Source organism: Mauremys reevesii, linkage group 11 (genome assembly GCF_016161935.1).
Source record: "Mauremys reevesii isolate NIE-2019 linkage group 11, ASM1616193v1, whole genome shotgun sequence".
NCBI lineage: Eukaryota > Metazoa > Chordata > Testudines > Geoemydidae > Mauremys > Mauremys reevesii.
The window spans coordinates 23,703,333-23,722,631 of NC_052633.1; the positions used below are offsets into that span (position 1 = coordinate 23,703,333).

Sequence of the window (19,299 nt, forward strand, 5' to 3'; positions counted from 1 at the left end):
GAGTATATTTCAAGATGCTTTCCTTTACATTTTCCACCTTGAACATGGACCTTGAATATAGTGATCCTTATTGCCCTGGAGGTATTTCTGTATTATTTTTCTAAATCATTTTCCTTCTAAATACTATGAGCTTCTAATGAAACTGAATGTAGCTAGAGTATGAAACCCAGTGGAAGAATAGTCCCCATATTTGCATTTTTTGAAAAATGTTTTAACCTTAAGTCTCCCCATTCATTGAACAAGCCAGAACATTACTTGAAAAATGATACAGCATTAGTAACTGGGGAGTCTGTTTAGTAGGAGGCAAAAATAACAGAAACAATGAGGGTATGTTTCTATGTATTTTATTTCCTTTCACAGGTTGTTGACGCCAGGCTGGTGTCTGTATTTGATGCAAGAGAATTGGAACTGGTTATTGCTGGCACGGCAGAAATTGACTTAAGTGACTGGAGAAACAACACAGAGTATAGAGGAGGTGACATTGATTTTTTTTTTCCTAGTCAAAGTTAGCTCTGGTTCCGCATGAGTGAACCTGGAAGTGCCCTTTGTCTAAGATTTTCCTAAACCTATTCTATGAAATAGGTCAATTTAATAAGTGTTTGAGCCCATTTTAAACTAATTTTGGAATGTCTTAATTTTCCTGGTTAGCTTTTGAATTAGGAGCAGTCATTTTAGTTGATAAAAGGGGTAAGATCCCAAACGGCAAGAGCATGTTTATATTTTGAATTTACAGAGAGGTTGATGGCATCTGAAAGTGAGTAGGCAAATCTTTGACATAAAGGTGTTCTTGGAGTTCGTTTACAGCAGCAGGTAAAGGTTCATGTTATATGTGACTCCAAACCCCTCTCACATCCCCATTACGCTCAGTCTTTCTCCTTGCTCTTACATTCAGCTGTTCTCTGATTTTTCTCCTGCCTGACTGCTTAAAGAGAGTGGTAAGGCAGCCATCTTTAGTAAGGACCACTTCACTTCCATTTCCAAAGGCTATCTGGAACTGGTAGTGAGCCTATCTGAGTGCAGTCCTGCTTCAATCCCATCAAGAACAATGAGATGACAGCTGTTTTGAGTGAGGTGGCTGCAATTGCTACTGGCATCATGAGCAGCTTTTTAAAAAAACGTAAAAAACCAAAAACCTAATGTCACAAGAGTTGGCAACTCGGATGAGTGACTTGCTAATGGTTTAAGTGTTTATAAAAGGGAAACTGAATGTCTGCCTTTAATTTGGAGCAATGTGCAATGACCCTGATAAGAGCCCTGGATTAGTCTCACTTGCTGACTTTTTCTGATATTTGATTATAAGTATGGAGGCTAAGACTGCAATTAAGACTGAGCCGGGGAAGGCCATTCATGATTAATATTTCACATGTGTGTTCTCCTGCACTTCTATAGCACTTAATATTAAAAGAGTTGTTGCCGGCACAAGGCCTGAGGCCACAGCAAAAAAGTAATGGGGCTTTTTGTTGTTGATCTAACAGGTTACCATGACAATCACATGGTAATTCGGTGGTTCTGGGCTGCTGTAGAAAGATTCAACAATGAACAACGGCTAAGGCTATTACAGGTGAGAGATCAGTAGATCTGTATAAAAATATATACCACCATTTCACATTAAATGTTAAACTACTTCGTCAGTTTCGGACAATGAAACCTTCAGATAGTGTGATGTCAAGACAGGGGAATGGCCTGGTAACTCAGCAGTCTCCAGATTCTTACTGTAAATAATTGAAATGTCAGAACTAACTAAAAACATAAGTTCACTTGGTAGAAAGTTACCAATACCAACAGGAGTATTGGGTGGTGGTGATTTTTATTATTTGACTAAAAAAAATCCTCAAAATTTGTATTCCAAGGAGAGGAAAAAAACATGACTGTATTTACCTTTGAAGATTATTCAGAGGAAGAGTTAGGGAGGCCTTGGCTGAGAAGTTCAAAATTATGAAAATGATACTGAAAACTGATCCAGTTCCCCCATTATTATCCTCTCATATAACATGAAAACAAGAGGCCTTCACTAAGTTGATAGCAAGTAAATTAGAAACAAACAAATAGAAACACTGCTTCACACAATATGTCCACCTGTGGAATTCATTTACCTGATGAAGGATTCAACAACACTAAAGGCAGTAGAGGAATTTTAATGCATATGGGTTTTTCACAGAGTTACATGTAATCAAATACAGGTACCTTTAGCACACCAAATTCTTTAGAAGGGACCAGATCTGATTTTATCTGTTTGCCACATATTTGCACTGGTTTCAAATCCATTGTTTTAAACATTTCAGAACTGGCATCTGATCATCATGTTCACTGTATCACTAACATGCCTTTTTCCTGTTACAGCTGGCTCTGTGTAAATGCTATGTGGGAAACATTACTGAGGTGTCCATTTTGATGCAGGACCATAGATGGCTGTGTAACTTTATTGCTAAGGTTTCCCTTTGTAATTATAATACAGTGTAGGGATTCTGCAACTGCAGGTCAAAAAATATTTTATATAGGTGTTGTATCACAGATCATTAAAAATAAGTAGGTTGTATTTGTCACAAGACTCTCTTATCGATGGATGGTTCTAGTCAAATCTGCTCTGTACAATATCATAAGAAATTATCACTGAAATCTATGGGAATTTTACCTAGACGAGAACTGCAGAACTTGGCTCTTAGCTTATATCAGTTAGCAAAGTTTGTAAAGTGCTTTGAAATCCAGCTGGATGAAAGGCATGACATAAATGTAACATTTACTTATTAGTTAGTCCCTCTTAAACCTTATTAAGTGTATTTTATTTTCTCTCTCCTCACTTTTTTATTTATTAGCTTGATGATACTAGTAATGTGACTTGAATTCTATACTAATTGTGCATCATAGTTACTCTTATATACTGGCTGTCTATAAGTGAAATCTTTAACAGAAATTAGGCTAGTAAGCCCTCCCTCCTAGAGTCTTATCAAGAAATATGCCACTTTCCTTCCCCTACATTTTAAACAGGATTTTAATACTCCTGCTTCCCCTTCAAATAAGGCCTGATCCTGCAAACTCTTATACAGGAGCAACTTGACTTAGTGGGAACACTGCTGTGAGTAGTTACTTATGCACGAGCATTCACAGGACTCTCAGGTTGTATATCTGTCATACATATTATTCTTTTTGTGTTGGTAGTTTGTTACAGGCACATCCAGCATACCTTATGAGGGGTTTGCATCTCTAAGAGGGAGCAATGGGCCAAGAAGATTCTGTGTAGAAAAATGGGGAAAAATCACTGCTCTTCCCAGGTAAAAGTGTGTGTATATGTTTTTTAAATCTAAGTAAATTTTGAACTACTTGGATAGACTTCAGTTCTCTGTGAGCCAATCACAATAGATATGTTGATATTCTCAACTACCCCTGCTGCTAACTATTGGGGTTATGCAGAAGCTGCTTGAGAAACAAACAGCTGTCATTGATTGACTGGGTCTGCTCTGCTGCAGGGGAAGCTCTGCTCTCTAGTTGTTCCAGTGTGTCAGACATATGTGTATTTCTTTGAACTGAAGAGGTTGTTTCCCTGCGTGGTGGGAAAGACAAACTAATTCTGCTTAGTAGTCTGTACCTTAATTCAATTCATTCTACTTTACCAGGTTTACAACTTCTCTTCTAAAATTTATGGGTTTTTTGTTTGTCATAAAACCAGGCGTTGCTTCCCTAAAATAGTATATATGATATTCTTTGAAAGGTAAGTTATTGGTCATTGCCAGAAAATGAATATCAGCTCTAGATGAAAGAGACCCAATGTATTTACAGTCTAGTTCAGTCCCTAGGAGGACCAGCATGACTTCAGCGTTGTGTAGAAATCTTATGACAGAAGAAGGCAAAACACGATGGTAAGAGAGGGTGAAGATTGTAAAGGGAGCAAGTAGTAGAGAGGCTTGGGCCAAGTGAAAAGGGGAGTTGGAAGAGCTGAGTTGCACAAGGACTTGAAGAGCGGAAGTCAGTGAAAGAATTCAGGGTGAAAAGTGACATGATCAGTTGCAAGAGGAAAAAGTAAGGAAGGAATTGCTTTCCTCGTTTTTTCCTTTCGTGATGCCAGGAAAAGAGCTGTGGTCTTAAATGATCTACAGTATCAAAGACTGATGGCATATGAGCCAAGATCTGAGAAGTCGTCTTGACTGAACTCTGTATTAACAAGAACTTCTCTACAGTGAGGTCAGTTTTGCAGATTAATACATTTGGGGAAGATCTTCCATCATCCAAATTTTGTAGCATTTAGAGGAAGTTACACTGGTTGGAAATAGATTTAGTTGGGAATTGGTCCTGCTTTGAGCAGGGGGTTGGACTAGATGACCTCCTGAGGTCCCTTCCGACCCTGATATTCTATGATTCTATGAAAGTATAAACAGTACTATGTAGTTGACATGCACAGACCCAGTGTATAAGTTTGTGGAGTCAGTAGCCCTAACACAAAACCACATTGTCAGTTAACAGTATAAATGGGAGCCACTCAGCTGAAGGTCAAAGATACATTAAGAGAATTCTAAGTTTATATTTCAAAACAATTACTGTAGTATCTTTTAGGGTCAAAAGATATTTTGTGTGTCAGCCACCTAGGTGTGCCTCAGAGAGTGATAGTTACTGAAATGAGAAATAGATTATGTTCCTACAGCATTTTAAAAATATAAACCGTTTCACTTTCTTGAATGAACCTGGACTTCGGCAGTGCCATTCCATTTTATACCGATACTTAAGTAGGAAAAGAGATTATTGTAGTTTTTCTATCTTCTAATATTCAGTCTCTAAGACAGACTTTAGGCAGTACTGAAATATTATTATTAAATAAAAGGTCCCAGTTAGGATTAGGGCACCATTCACTGGGCACATTTCACATCAAAAAGACAATTCCTGCCCCAAAAGGTTCACAATCTAAGATCTCAATCCTGCTTAACTTCACTATGATGAGGAGTCCCATTAGATTTGATGGGCTACTCCTGGTAATAAATTTAAGAACATGTGTATATGCCATCAAGATTGGGGCCTTAATAGCTAGATGTAAGTAGACGCAAAATACATATTTGATCAGTGTGGCAGGAGGCTGGCCTGGGAGGCACAAATAACTGGAAATCAGATTTTCCGGGACTGATAATCTGGCTACTGTGAGGAGGAACGTGACAAATGAATTCATCAAAAATCAACACTATACCCCCCAAAACATTTACTTTTACAGCTAATGAGAGGTTCAGCAAGGAATTTAAAGTAACTTAAAAATGGGAGAAAGAAAATAAATTGTGAAAGTTCCATTAAAATAGTGTTCTGAACCCATAAAAACCCACCAAAGCAGGGGAACTCAAAGGGAAGGCTCAAACTAGCTGTCTACTAATATAACCAATGAACCCGCTTTACCCATTTAGTGTGGATAGATACAGGGACTTGGGACCAAATTCACCTATTAGGCAGAAGGATCCAACCTGGAACAGGGCCACACTCCTGTAAGCTGCTCATTCTGCCTTGGAAACCAGAGCCAGCGAGTACAGTCAACGCAGTGGGACGGGGCAGGACAAGCCAGGAGATTCAGTACCGCACTGAGGGAGTTTCTTCTGGCAGGGCTACTGTGTAGCTCCAGCTGTAAAATAAAACTGCTTCACTTTGGAGAAAGAGAGTGGAGATATGTGCTGAGCGCCTTTACCAGTTCAGCCCAGTGGGTGCAGGGAGGGTTCCAGCTGCTCACCTCTTTGCCCATGGCAGTGAATATGGCCCTTGATCTTTAACTTTCAATTCCCGTGCTTTGGCGACACTGGGCCACAACGTTAGTACTGTTTTAAGATATTTTTATAAACATGAGAGCCAAATAACACAAGTTTATTTGTCATGCGTCAGCCACTCCCAGTGCTCAAGACATGGCACCCTAATCCCATAGGAAATGCATGACTTACAGCGTCCCTCTCAAACTTAGCTCTGAGCAGAATGTCAACTATGTGTTTGCTTTTCTAACATCTCCAGTTCCTGTGTGCAGAGCGGCTTCAGCCTAAGCCCCACCAGCTTCAAAGGCTTTACTGTGCAAACACTGAGTAGCACTGGCTGAAGCTCCCTATCTTAACAAAGACACTGAGTGGCAAACTTTCAGCAGGCTCCTAAAAGAGATCCTGCAGATGTGGATGAATTGTTGGACACCCACTGAAAATTTCACCCTGAAGCTCTTTGGTGCCTAATGATTCTAGGATTTTGTATTAACCTAGGGACGAATTCTCTTATCCTCACTCTCAGTGATTAGTGTTTTTATTTTGTGAATAGTCAGACCGATTTCGCTGGGACCCCTTGTGGAGTCTGATATTACTGGCAAAATCTGGCCCTCAAATTACAAGTCAAGGTTTTGGGGTTTTTTATTCCTACCAGAGAGAAGAAATGAATGAAAACATTTTATAGTAGCCATTCCCTTTTCCTGGCTCTGTTGAGCTGAGGAAGGCTAATACAGAGAACGGATTGATTAGATGATTCCATAGCTTCCATAGTTCTGATCATGATATAATCAGCCTTATTGAACCAGAACAATGAAACTTCTGTAACTTGCATGTCAAGTTGCCTGGCTTCTGTCACTGCCCTTTATGTTAGTGGCATGTGAATGCACTGAAAAAGTTAGTTATTACTTGTTTAGTTTTGACCCTGCTGTCCCTGTCACCACTTTTACTTCCAGCTTGTTTAACTTATTGTACATCAGGCTAAATCAGCTATCACTAGGGGAACTCTTGCTCTTTGTTTCTTAAATGTTTAGAAGTTGGTATGTTAATTATATAGCAGCTAGTGATAATGCATATCTAAACATTTGCACGCGAACAGCATTCTTCTGTTATTGCTAAGGTACTGGACTTTGGACTTAAAAGTTAATTTGTCTGTAATACTGTTTGAACGTCAGTGAAGGGGGGAGTGATTGACTGTCAAGACTCCAGGAACTAAGATACGTTTACCTTTATCAGAAAATGTGTGAGCTGAAAGATGAACATAGTACACAGTTAGCTTGAAATGTCCTGGGAAAGCAGTATTCACAGTAAAATCACTCTCCTTGCAGAATGACAGAGTCCTTTGTCTGGTAGAAAAAGAGCACATTTCCTCAACAGGATCAATATCTTCATTTTTAAAAATGAGTCAGCTCTCTAAAGAAAATTATGATCACATTTTCAATACACTACGACAAAATCATCCTCAAAAACTGAAAGAAAACTCAACTTGTCTTCCTGCTAATCAGTTAAACCAAGATGCAAGATTGTTAGCTTGCAGTGAATCCCTTATTGATTCATGCCTCATGGTTTTTATAATTTGTGGTTGTACAGCCCACATTATGCATGATGCATAATTCTAACAAGTGGATGTCTGTTTCAAAGAAACTCCTCTCCTTCCATACCCTTTCTGAATGCATTAATTTTCAGAAGCAAGAGGAAATCATTCTGCTGGTTGTGTGAGCAGCCAGAGGATGCCAGGAAGATTATTGCAGTGGTTCACATTCCCCTCCTGTGGGCCTGATGGAAAGAGAAGCTCTATGAAGTTTCTTTCATAATGTTTCCTCCAAATTCTCCTTCCAGAGGGTTAAGGAGGGGGAATCAGTTGAACCCACCCACCAGATGCAGGAGGTTAGGCCACCATGGATCTTCCAAGATCTAAATTGAACCCAGAGGGTATACAGGGCCATCTAGCTACCTGACAGCACTGCTTCCTACTGTCTTTGCCCCTCCCCCCCTTAACAAGGGTCCCCAGCATGGAGGAACTCTGCAGGAAAGTTAAATCCTCAAAGCACACTTCCTGGATCCCACAGATAGCTTTCCACAATGTTCTGGGAAGAGAAGAGAGGTCCACAGATTCTGCTGACCTGCTCCCTTTCCAGGCAGGCAAGGGTTGATCCCTCTAGTGGATTGGGAGGGAGGAAGGGGGAAAACAAGCAGCCCCATGGGGTGTTAACTCTACCTGCTGAAAAACATTCTTATTCTGACAGAGTTCTGTTAAGTCTACAATAATTGGATGGAGCAAAATACAATATTTTTTCTACCACAGCAGTACACCCGAAGTTTGGTCTGATGTTTATAATGATAATCTGGCCCTGCATACTGTGTGTCTCCCAAAGCCTGGTATTTTTATGACACTACAATGCTGTTTGCTAATTCCGTGTTTCACCTTCACTGAGGAATTGTAATGAACTTTAGCTTCTGTGTTTATAAACAAGCTAGAATGACTCACCTCTTCTCTTCATGTTCCAACTTGGTAGTTAGGATCTGATTGGCACTTAAGATGATGGTCCCTAGATTTGTTCATCTGGGGGCTGGGCACCTTTGTGTTTTGAGAGGGTCCACTGTAAATCCAGTGTAGCTATTCTGAATACTGTTGAATGGGGTATGTTGACTAGGGAGTCTCAGTAATTGGTGGGGGGAGAGTTCCTGACATTATACACTTTATAATTTATTATGCTGCGTGTTTTTTAAATGTTTGCTGTTCAAGCGCTGACAGGCACGCCACTGCGGAAAAGGTTTCTGCTTGCCAACGGGAACAGGTTTAAACAACAGTGTGGTGTGATTGCAAAAGGAAAAAGTAAATGTAAAGAAAGTCCTGCTCCTTTAAGGGCCAAACCCAAAGACAAAAGGACTTCCAAAACAAAGGTCTAAAGGGTTAGTCAGCTTTCAAAGAAGAAGAGGAAATGAAAAGTCCTTGGCGCTTTCATCTCAGAACCCCTGTCCCAAAAGATCCTACTTGCATTAGTCACTTGGAGCTGTGCCATTTATTTCAGTGGGAGCAGGATAATCCCTATATCAAACTCAGGCAACTCTGGCCCTTCCTCTAGTCAGAGGATGTGGTCTCTAGGACCTTTCCACAATGTGCATAGAGATTGTGATAGGCAGATTATAGAAATCGAGGGAGGGGGAAATATATTCCTGTCCTGTCAAGAAAGCCAGAGTGTGTTGGAGAATTATATACATACATTCATTTAACTACTAAATATATTTGTCTGTAATAGATTACCAAGATCAGATCCTCGGCTGGTATAAATCAGCATACCTGCACTGATCAAGGAAGCTACACTGATTTACACCAGCTGAGGCTCTGGCCCAGAGAAATTATCAATGGAAAAGACCTAATTTGCTAACTAGTCTATCTCCTGTCAGTAGGACTGTTCCCTACACGTATTTTCTAGTATTTCACGAACTTTATCTAATTTATGTGCATTCATTCTTCAGAAATAACCTGCTCATGATTACAGACCTAGTATTCAAATATCATTAATTATTAATAGAAAATACTAATTTTAAAAGTATGTATTTTAAACCAAGTTTTCAAAACAGACTGCCTCAATTGTGCCCCTAAATTACACATTTTGTGTGTGCACATTTTACAGGCAAAATTTAGGGTACTACTTGTGATCCACATTATGGTATCAATCTTTGACAATTCTTTTTTAACTTGAAAGTAACAGCGTTCAGTAACGCAATATCATTTCACAAAGCGTGGTATTTTGAAAGGGCCTTCTAGCGCACCTGAATTTTCAGTTACTTTCATTTGAATTTCTAAATAACCTTTGCTTATTTGCCACTTTTTTTTGCAGGGCTCATACATGTTTCAATCGTCTTGACCTTCCCCCTTACCCATCATTCGCCATGCTCTGTGAGAAACTGTTGACAGCAGTTGAAGAGACAAGTACCTTTGGACTTGAGTGATACGCAAACCACAGTGCCCAGCTCTTTGGCCGTTTGTGGATCTGTCCTCTCAAGAATGAATGAACATTTGTATTGGATTTCTTAGAGGAAAATTGTTTTACAATGCAATTCAGATAATGAGATTTCCATGACTGAGTAAATCTAGCTTCGGAAGCAGTTACAAGCATTGTGATAGTGGCGGAGTATTCTACACTAATACTGGAGTGTGCCTGGTGTGCAGGGAAAACCAACAGTCTTGCAATAAACAGTTTTTCTTGACTGCCATGTTTGTTATGGCCCAAGCAAAAGATGTGACCATGCATGATCAGCAAGGTGGCTAAATCTGATAAATGGTGAAATCCAGTTTCAAGATAAAGTCCTTGAATGTCCAGTTCAAGTCAAAATGTGAAATTGTTTAGCCCACCCCTAAATTAGCTAAAATCAAACTATGGAATTCTTTATTTAAAAAAAAAAGTTTCCTAAAGATACATTACTTTATGCCATATACTATAACAGAATATCCATTACTTGCTATACCTAAGACTACGAGTGCCTGCATGGTGTGCATCACAGGTTTCAGCTTCCTGGGGCAGAAGTGAATTTGAAGGAAAATCAGCAACAAGGGATGTCACAACAATGGCTTGCAATAAGGAGGTTTGTGAAAATGTATATGCAAGTGGTGCGTGTATGGCAAATGATGAGCTGTTATAAGGAGAACTTAATAATGACCGATTTTATGCTTTATACTGCATGGAAACTGTTTTAAAAAATAAGTATCAATTTACCACAGCATATCAGGAAAAAAAACTTACACAGTGACTTCTCTTTATTTTTATAGGTTCATTATGTTAAGTTCCTCAGAGTCTAAATAAGAAACTAGCATACTAAATGCTATTTTTGTTCATTTCACTTTTCATGCATAAACAGACATTGTGCTAGTGTTTTATTCTTTAAGCACTCTCAAGGAAAAAAAATGCCTTTTATTTTTATATGAGTAAGAAATTCCCAAAAATATTTTGCACTGAATGTACCAAAGTTGAAGGGATATTATGATCAGACTGACCGCAAACTGCATCACTCTTACAAGTATCTAGAAAATAACTTCTGAAGAACCAAGCTTTCTTCACAGTGCCATGTCTGTAGATATCAGGACTGTGCACATAAGTAATAATTTTGTAAAAATCACTACATGTGATATTGTAATATGCATTTATTTTAAATGCATTTGGTTCATTTTTCATCCATCAAATAACCTTTAAGGGATTGAGGGTAATACAGATGTTTCATTTTTCCCAGCAACTTTTATTTGTACAGCACCGTAAAACACACTAGCTTATAGGGGAAACCATTTGCGACACTTAAGAGGATGAACCTTTAATAGTAATGATTCCACTCTCCCTTATCAGTGAACCTCCAAGCTGTAAACTGTTCGTAATGTCTTTCTAATTGCATTTTCACTGATGAGTAGTTTTCTTATCAATGTTAATTAAAATGGAGTCCTTTTCAATGGTATATCAAAAACTGCATGAATCCACCAATTTAATTATGCGTAATTTTGTCAAAGTGCACAGGGGTCACTTGCACCCATTCCTCATAACTATCTTTAATTCTAAATTAGTTTTGCATCTTTGCACTTGTACAGCCATTAAGAAATACTACATACATCGTGCCAGAGTTCCGGAAAACTTCAACTGGATGTTGAATGGCAAGAACAGAAATACAGCTCTTTGTGTTCCTTTTGATGGCACTCAAGCATTTCAAGACCTGCTTTGTGGGAGAACTAAGTTTGGGAGTAACCTCAGGATTCCCACTCTGGGGACTCTCATTGAATAGGGGTCTCAGTGAGGTGACATGCTTATTTTCCATATTCATAACAATGGAAGCACTCATCCACTCAAGTGAACATTGGAATGGCAATAAAGATGCTGCCAGCAAAGACTACTTTTTCACCCTCACAATGAGAAAGTAGGTGCTGTTGTGGTGGTAGGAGCGGGGTGCTGGGTAAGTGTAAGTTGCCTCAGATCCCTCTCCCCACCCCACCCTGTATTCAGATAACTGAGGAAACCCCCCTGTCAAAAATAAAATGAAAATATCTTTTGACTTTACAAATAATGGGTTCCTCCCTAAAACAATGACATCTGGGAATCACATGAGTTTTATTAAACTGCTCCTGGCTTGTACTAAGTGGCAAAGAAAAGTCAAACTGTATTATTCTATCTTTATCAAGTTTTTCAATGTTTGCTAAGATATCACGTTAATGGTCCAGGGTTTGCTAATGCATGTGTTGTATCAAAGAACCGATACACAGTAGATAAATTTACTTGTGAGCAGGTCATTTCAGCATGGCTCATATTTCATGTGATCAAATTCATTAAGTATCTGACACTCTAGTCACTTAGAGCCAAATGAAACTTTTGATTGGCTAAGAACCACGGAATTTGGCTCTTGTAATATTACAGTATCTTTTCCCCAAAAAGAGATCCTTGTTGGAGAACAGATCTACAAACATCAATCCAGAAACTAATTGGAATTAAGTGTTAAATATTTGACACACAAGTTTACATCAGGCTGCATTTAAGCTATGCTTTTGTACAAACCAAAAGTAATAAATGCATTTGTCATCTTTTATTTTAAAAATGAGATATACTACTTACTTTTGTTCTGTATTCCGCCCTTTTCATCAGTTGGTGAGCATCTAGGACTCTGCAGAGTTCCAGCAGGCTCACCAAGGTGGCAGGTCTCAGCAAAAAGACAAAACCCAGCAACCACTAAGATCCAGGCGGAGCAAGCTAAGGGGAGGGGAGAAGTTCTGTTCCCTCCTCCTGTCTTGCCTGTACCACACTGGACTCTAGGGAAGTGCCACCTGAAGGTGATGGGGAGCTGGCTGCCTTGATGCTGCAGCCCCTTCTGCTCACAGCCCTTAGCTAGTTTCTTTCTATATTTTAAGAAATGCTTCCCTGAAAAAGGGAGTGGAAGGGAAGAAGCATAGAAGCATTAACAGCCCCATACACCCATTACCCCACCAGCAGCAGCAGTCACCCATCAGCACCAGAGCCAATTCAACACCCCATCCCATGAAAGCCAGCCCCTGGGTTCCTGCAGAAGATTTCAGGATGTGAATACAAGGATTGTGTGGGGGCTGAACTCGTAACAAGAGACAATGGCTGGTGTGGGGGTTGTGGATGGGGAGAAAGTTTGAAAATCCCTGGCTTAAAGCAATATATCATTTAGACTATCTTACTTGGCTGATAAGGCGCTTTCCTTCTGGGGAGGAAACAGAATAGTCTAGCAGAGCAGAATGAAATAATGGGCCCCATTCAGCCACTGCATGATACTGACTTGGGCCAACATAATCCCCAGTTATCCTTATATGGCAGAAAGCCCACTTGGATGGTTGCTCACAGCAGCAGATTTAAGGCACCTACAGCCCCATCCCCTGCTCTGATAGGCAACTCTGAGCCAGCAAGCACTACACGGAAAGCAAGTGGTGCAGGTAGACTTCTTCCCCTGGCAGAACTGCTAGCGAAAGGGGTCTCTTCTCTTCTTCTGGGGTAAATCACAACCTTGGGTGCCCTGGAGCACAGCTTCTCCTAATGGGATGTGATTTGCACAGCCCTAGTGAACTTAATCATTGTCTCTGCCAAATATGTTGGAATAGCATCTAATTAATGAACACATCCCAACTATCAGAGGCACAGATGCCTATTATGACATGTGTAGTCTCTTGTTCAAGGTATGTATGTCAGAACCTTTTACTTTATTATAGCAGTTTTCTCGACCACTCAACTCATCATAACAGAAGGCTGTCTCATAAGAAATACCCTCAGCAGCAGATTATATATCTCTCAGCCCAAAATAAATTTCTGTGTAACATAACTGTCACTCTGCAAAATGGAGGCAGAGATTTCTTTTTCCCAGTTAATCTTTGTTACACTTTCACAATAAAAAAATAACTTTTCATAATTAAATAAATTGTTTTTGTTATCCATGTTGTGGACCATACTAAATAAAGGTGTTAATATTGTTCGGAGATAGAGTGCAACTCAGTGCTCAGAGCCAGCTATGCAACACATAAGCCTCACGGTAAAGTTGTTCACCCCAGATCTTATGGTATATAGTGAATATACAGTAGAACACTGCCTGATTGTGTATTTCCGGTTTCAAATGAGATGTGTGGCTGACTGTCACTTTGTAGCTCTGGTGTTCGTAACTCTGAGGTTCTACTGTATGTAATATATAATCTTCAAAGGAAGTTGAAAATCCAGGCAGTAGCACTCTGGCAGAGCATCTAAAAGAAAGTGTCTGGCATGATGGAAATTGGCAGAGAACATTGAACTGGTGGTTTGTTTGTTTTTAGATTGCAGAAATTTAAAAAATGTTGTGGTTTCCTATGCTTTTTCAGTGCTTCTAGAAGTCCAAAATGGCTTCAGTTTTAAGTATTAAGACTGGTATCATGTGGTTGCTAAAGTAATCTCTGCAGTGTTTAATTGCAGATGCCATGACGTCTCTGCAGTATTAATGAATCTCTACAGTGTTGTTTGAAGATAATCATTGAGATGTTTGCAGAGACAGTGTTCTGGATTGAGAGAATTTACGCACAAATGGTAAATCTATATTAACTGTGTTTGACTAGTCTTTATAATCTTATTTCCATAATGTAATACAAAGCAGTTTGAACCACGTTTAAAGGTTTAAATTTGTTTGTATTGAATTACAGTAGTTTTTAGAACTGTTGCTCATATTTATCTATCTTGCCATTGATTTGGGGAAAGAGGAAAATTTGCTCCTAGTAACACTAATGGGAATTAAGCATTAAGTAATATCTGCTTGAAGAGATAATAGACATCTGTCTTAACATCAATTATACAAGGTAGGACCTGTTTTTAATTAAATCCCACTCCATCACCCAAAAATGAGTTTCCTATTTCCTCCTCCAGCACCTCTCCACCCCAAACAAAATTTCAAAATGATTACTGACACCTGATTTTTAAATTTTTCCCAAGTGACCAGCCATTGTTGAATAATCCAAGGGGCAGTAGCAGAAATTTTCAATGATGCCTTGTTATCAGATTGCAAATGAAAGGCCTTTAAAATTGTATCTGAGTGACCACAATGGCTGTTTTAGAACTAGTCTAGTCCTTTGGTTAAATATTTTTAACATAAAATACAGATTACAAAGGCTGATTTGAAATTGCTCTTCTCTCTTAGAAAAATGAATACAGATTACATAGGCATTTAAAATATATATATTATTTAAATGGATACTGTCAGATTCAGAGCTATATTTAAAACATATCTTTTCAGTTACTAATAACACTTTCGATTGTTAAAACTAAGCATATAAAATTAAATACACTTTGCAATTTTTGTTTTACTTTTTGCATATTTTTTAACATGCACAATGCAAATAGAGAGATCAGTTTGGTGTTGCTTATGGTCAGTTTCTGGTCAGTTGCACTTTCTATTCTCATGCACTAGCTTAGTGAATTTTTTTTATAATTTTATGAAAATATTTCTAAATGTTTTTTACATATTTTATTTTAAAGAAACCTAATTTGAGGGACTAAACTGCCTGGCTATTAATTAAAAAATCAGGGGTGCCATCCTAACAGGCCTTTGTCAATGCCATGATATACCTTGCGTGTTTTAAACTGAACTCATGATTAATTTCATTGGGAAGATCTGCTTCAAAATCAGTGGCATCATATGAATCTTCATCAGTACTCAGAAAAACTCCCCTTGACTACACGGTCTGGCTACAGTTTAAAGATGGCAACACATTGTAAAGACTCCTTTGCATTTGTTACAGATATTGTGTAATATATCTGTACATTTTTAAAATGTAATAAAACACATTCTGAAATTTGCAAAAAGTTACTGTAACCGTGAATTAGCCCCATGTTGAATCAATACATTGGCAATTTTTAACTTTCTTTAAATACCAAATGTAATTAGAGCACATCACAGAATAGCCACTGAAAATATTCTAAGAAATTGTTTGATATTATGATGAAGGCAAAATGCATCCAAGCTTTGTTTCTTTCAATTATCACCCCCTAAAACTTTTTTAATAAAAAGGTTTCTAATGGAAGTGCTGCTTCATTGTTCAGTATATGGTGGGGGTTTTTTCTTTGTACAGACAGGAATTTCTCATTCATCCACAACTAAAAAGTCCTAACCTCCCCATAAATAATAACTGAGAGCCATATTATGCCACTAATTTACCAGAGTTCTCCACTGGGAACTTCTCATTTAAAATCTATTGGACTACAAGACTCTTAAAATGGGGCTGAGCTCTTGGTGCTTTCATTCACTTCCTTATTTTGGGCAGCCTCCTAGCAACCCTCTTCTCCCACTTGAGTTGCGTATGATTTGGACTATTGCCACACCCAGCCTACAATCAACAAACAAGAGCAACCAACTGTCTGATACTGCAGTGTCAGAGTCGGGATAGTGAAGCTAAGATTATGGCTTCCTGCACTTTTTCCTCAGGAATTAAACATGTCTCCTTTGCTACAAGTCTAGCTCCACTAATCCAAGTAGCTAAATGTTTTTTGAATTTAGTTTCTTGAAGTAAGCAGGTTTTTTGCACACACAACTGTCCCTTGGATACAGTGAATCGGAGCAACCGCTCCGGGCCCTGGTGAGACTGGCCGGCGCAGTCGGTCCCAGAAGTGACGCGTCAGTCTCGTGACGGATTTGTCACTTCTGCCCCAGGCCCTGCACCCCCCGCCCCCGTGTGTGTGTGCACGTGCTTAATTTATTTTCTCACCTCCAAGCATTGCTACTAAGTGCAACTACCCTTGGCTAAGAGATCAGTGAAAGTCTCTTACCAGGGCATAGGTTAATACTGATCGAGATTTCTGGGGAAGGTGTGATATATATGATTACAGCCAAAATATTTCCTTCCATAGATGGAGTACATTGCCCATAAAGTACTTAAAGGTGGCTCTTCTAGAAGGACAGCTTGGGATTCTAGCACTCCTCCCATGTTTCCATTTCCTGTTTGATGGTATAATCAGGTGTTGGCACATTCCACTGAGTCAGCAGTTAAGCATCTTTACCTTGCATCATGAAAATTATACTTTAAATAGGTAGGTAGGTATATTAGGACTGTATCATGTTCTCCAACTGTACAGATGTGACTGGTACAATATGAAAATTTTGCCTGAGACATTGGATTTGGTTGTACTGTTGGCTGCTGATTTCCTGGTTTCCCATTGGGGCCTGAAGCTGGATATTTAAAAAAATAAATAAATAAAAGAGAAGTAATTACTGATGCCTCTTGAGTCATGCCAGTTCAGGAATATAACTGTAGCTGCTGAGCAGCTGTTACCATAATGTATGGTAATCACACACAGTGGGCATGACACGAAAAATGCAGTGGGAGCTGAACAACACAACAGCAGCCATGGAGTAATGCTACTGAGTGAAGACAAAACTGAAAGGGCAGGAACAAAAAGTGGAGAGGAAGAGATGACATTGACTTTTGTGAATCGTGTTATGGAGTATGCTGTGCAGTGCACACGCAGTTACTAATAACAAAAGGAAACCCTGCATTGTGAAGTGAGGCATTTGCTTGAAAATCCGCACCAAATAATACACATAAATGGAGAAGTACCATAAATCTATAAATAAGTTAGTTCATATTTCCTGCACTTGTAAGACTTATTTTAGCCAAGAAGCATTAAAAGTCTTTGTAGTCTGACCTGGAAGTTCAGAAGTCTAGCTTACATACCTTTTTTTTTTTTTTTTAAATTGAACTGTTATCAGGATAATGGAGCCTTGTATAAAAGGCAGTGTGTAGGTTTTTATTTTAGTTTACAAGTAATAACTGTGATGCTTATTACTGGATATATTTGCAACTGAAATAGTATTGGATAGGAAGCTATTTAAGCCATTGTTCCAGATAGTAACTTACATTTTAGATATGATGGTCTGAATCTTAAAGTTCTAACACCGTTTTTAATCAGTATTTATTTGGGAAACTCCATGAGATGGATTTTATTTGTTTATATGTATTTTGGGGTGGGATGGGAGACAAGCACATAGGATTACAAGTTTTTATAATGGGGATGCGGGCATCCAGAACCAAACAGGTATATACATGCATCTCCCTTACTTTTGACAAAGTGTTACCAGATCTAATTTTATACTAGTTCGTTGTTTTAAAAATTTCAGGCACTGTAAAAAGCACAGATTCTAAATTTTAAGTAGGGCACATGGTATATTTTTTAAGCCTTTCCATGCTTTTTTAAGTTGAGTGTCCACAAGACTGTGTATCAAATGCAATACCAATTTTTTTCTACCTTTCTACAAGCCAGTTTGTTTCATCTGGGTTTAGTGTGTGTCTTTCGTAAGAGACAAAATGAGGGAGGAGGGGAGTGGGGGCTTTTCCTGTCTACCTGGCCACTGCATCCGAGTTCAGATTGCTGTCCAGAGCGGTCAATGGTGCACTGTGGGATACCGCCTGGAGGCCGTCGATTTGCAGCCACACTAACCCTAAACCGATATGGTAATACCGATATTAGCGCTACTCCTCTCGTTAGGGAGGAGTACAGAAACCGGTTTAAAGAGCCCTTTATATCGATATAAAGGGCCTCTTAGTGTGGATGGGTGTGGTGTTAAATCGGTTTAATGCTCCTAAAACCGGTTTAAACGCGTAGTGTAGACCAGGCCCCAGTTAGGATGATGTATGTCTCTTTCTCCATTTCACATTGCATCAGCTATATGTCACCTTGCTTCAAGGCAGAAAGAGCAGATAATGCAGCTAACTGAGTATGTTATATGGATGGCATTACATAGTGCCTATACTTGAGGAATGTACTTAAATGCTTGGCTGCTTGCAGATTTGTATAATTATCTACTCAGTTGAACACCTTGTGTTGTATTTCTTATTCAAAAATGTGTTGAGGGAAAGAGTTTTACTGTATACAATTTATTTTATTTTCATACTGATCTCTATTTTGTTTAAAACCTTGTTCCATCATGAAATCACTTAATTCAAAATAAATATTCTTACAAATAACTTTGTAAATTAACTTTTCTGTATGCATCTGAAAGTATTTTGGTCTAATTTTTTAAAAAGATTAGTTCTCATATATGAATTGTTCTAAATCCTAGCCAGTAGGTTTAAACTTTTAGAGCATCTTAATGACACTTTCATCATCTTACGTTAATTGCCCTGTGTTCTGGAAAATGACATCTCTTAAAAGGAACAACATTTCAGCAACAGAGAAAGTAAAGACCCTGCAACACTCTGCCTCAGGTTTTGCAAAAGAACCACATTTGAAACCAAGGCTATGATAAATGAAATTAACAAAGGACAATGCCCTGGAATCTCCCCTTGGAAAGTGACCAGAATTCACTAAATTGTTTCCATGTCTACTTTTCTCCAGAGGATCAAAAGCTGCAAAGGTACATTTTATTGACAATGGCTTATGATGTGTTAGCATGATATTTTAATAGGCATAAATCTTTGGGAAAATGTGTACTTCTCTTCCAGTATTTAAGATCATGATGATTGTTATTCTTAAATCCCCATAATCAATAGATTATTATAGATTATTGGCACTTAAAACTTGCTTCCAACATAATAAAAGTAAATGATCCGCTGCTAAAGAATTCAAGCAGTTTTTATAATTTATTATGCTAGTTCTAGCAA

The 19,299-nt window shown here is 38.7% G+C and overlaps 1 protein-coding gene and 1 long non-coding RNA gene across 9 annotated transcripts in view; one reads left to right on the forward strand and one right to left on the reverse strand.

Moving 5' to 3' along the window:
• The window catches only part of HECW2 (HECT, C2 and WW domain containing E3 ubiquitin protein ligase 2), a 246,969-nt gene extending 232,150 nt beyond the window's left edge, over positions 1 to 14,819 (forward strand). For 6 of the 8 annotated variants that reach the window (XM_039493848.1, XM_039493853.1, XM_039493852.1 and 3 more), the window contains 4 exons: positions 361 to 475; positions 1,476 to 1,561; positions 3,157 to 3,269; positions 9,545 to 11,757. In XM_039493848.1, coding sequence (XP_039349782.1) covers positions 361 to 475; positions 1,476 to 1,561; positions 3,157 to 3,269; positions 9,545 to 9,656 — 426 coding nt within the window. In that variant the 3' untranslated portion in view covers positions 9,657 to 11,757. Of the gene's footprint in view, positions 1 to 360; positions 476 to 1,475; positions 1,562 to 3,156; positions 3,270 to 9,544; positions 11,758 to 14,128 lie in introns of those variants that run through there. The other 2 variants (XR_005586030.1, XR_005586029.1) reach the window with 2 other exon arrangements.
• Positions 1 to 19,299, reverse strand: part of LOC120374365 — a 72,263-nt gene that overhangs the window by 34,117 nt on the left and 18,847 nt on the right. The gene's annotated exons all lie outside the window — the stretch shown is intronic.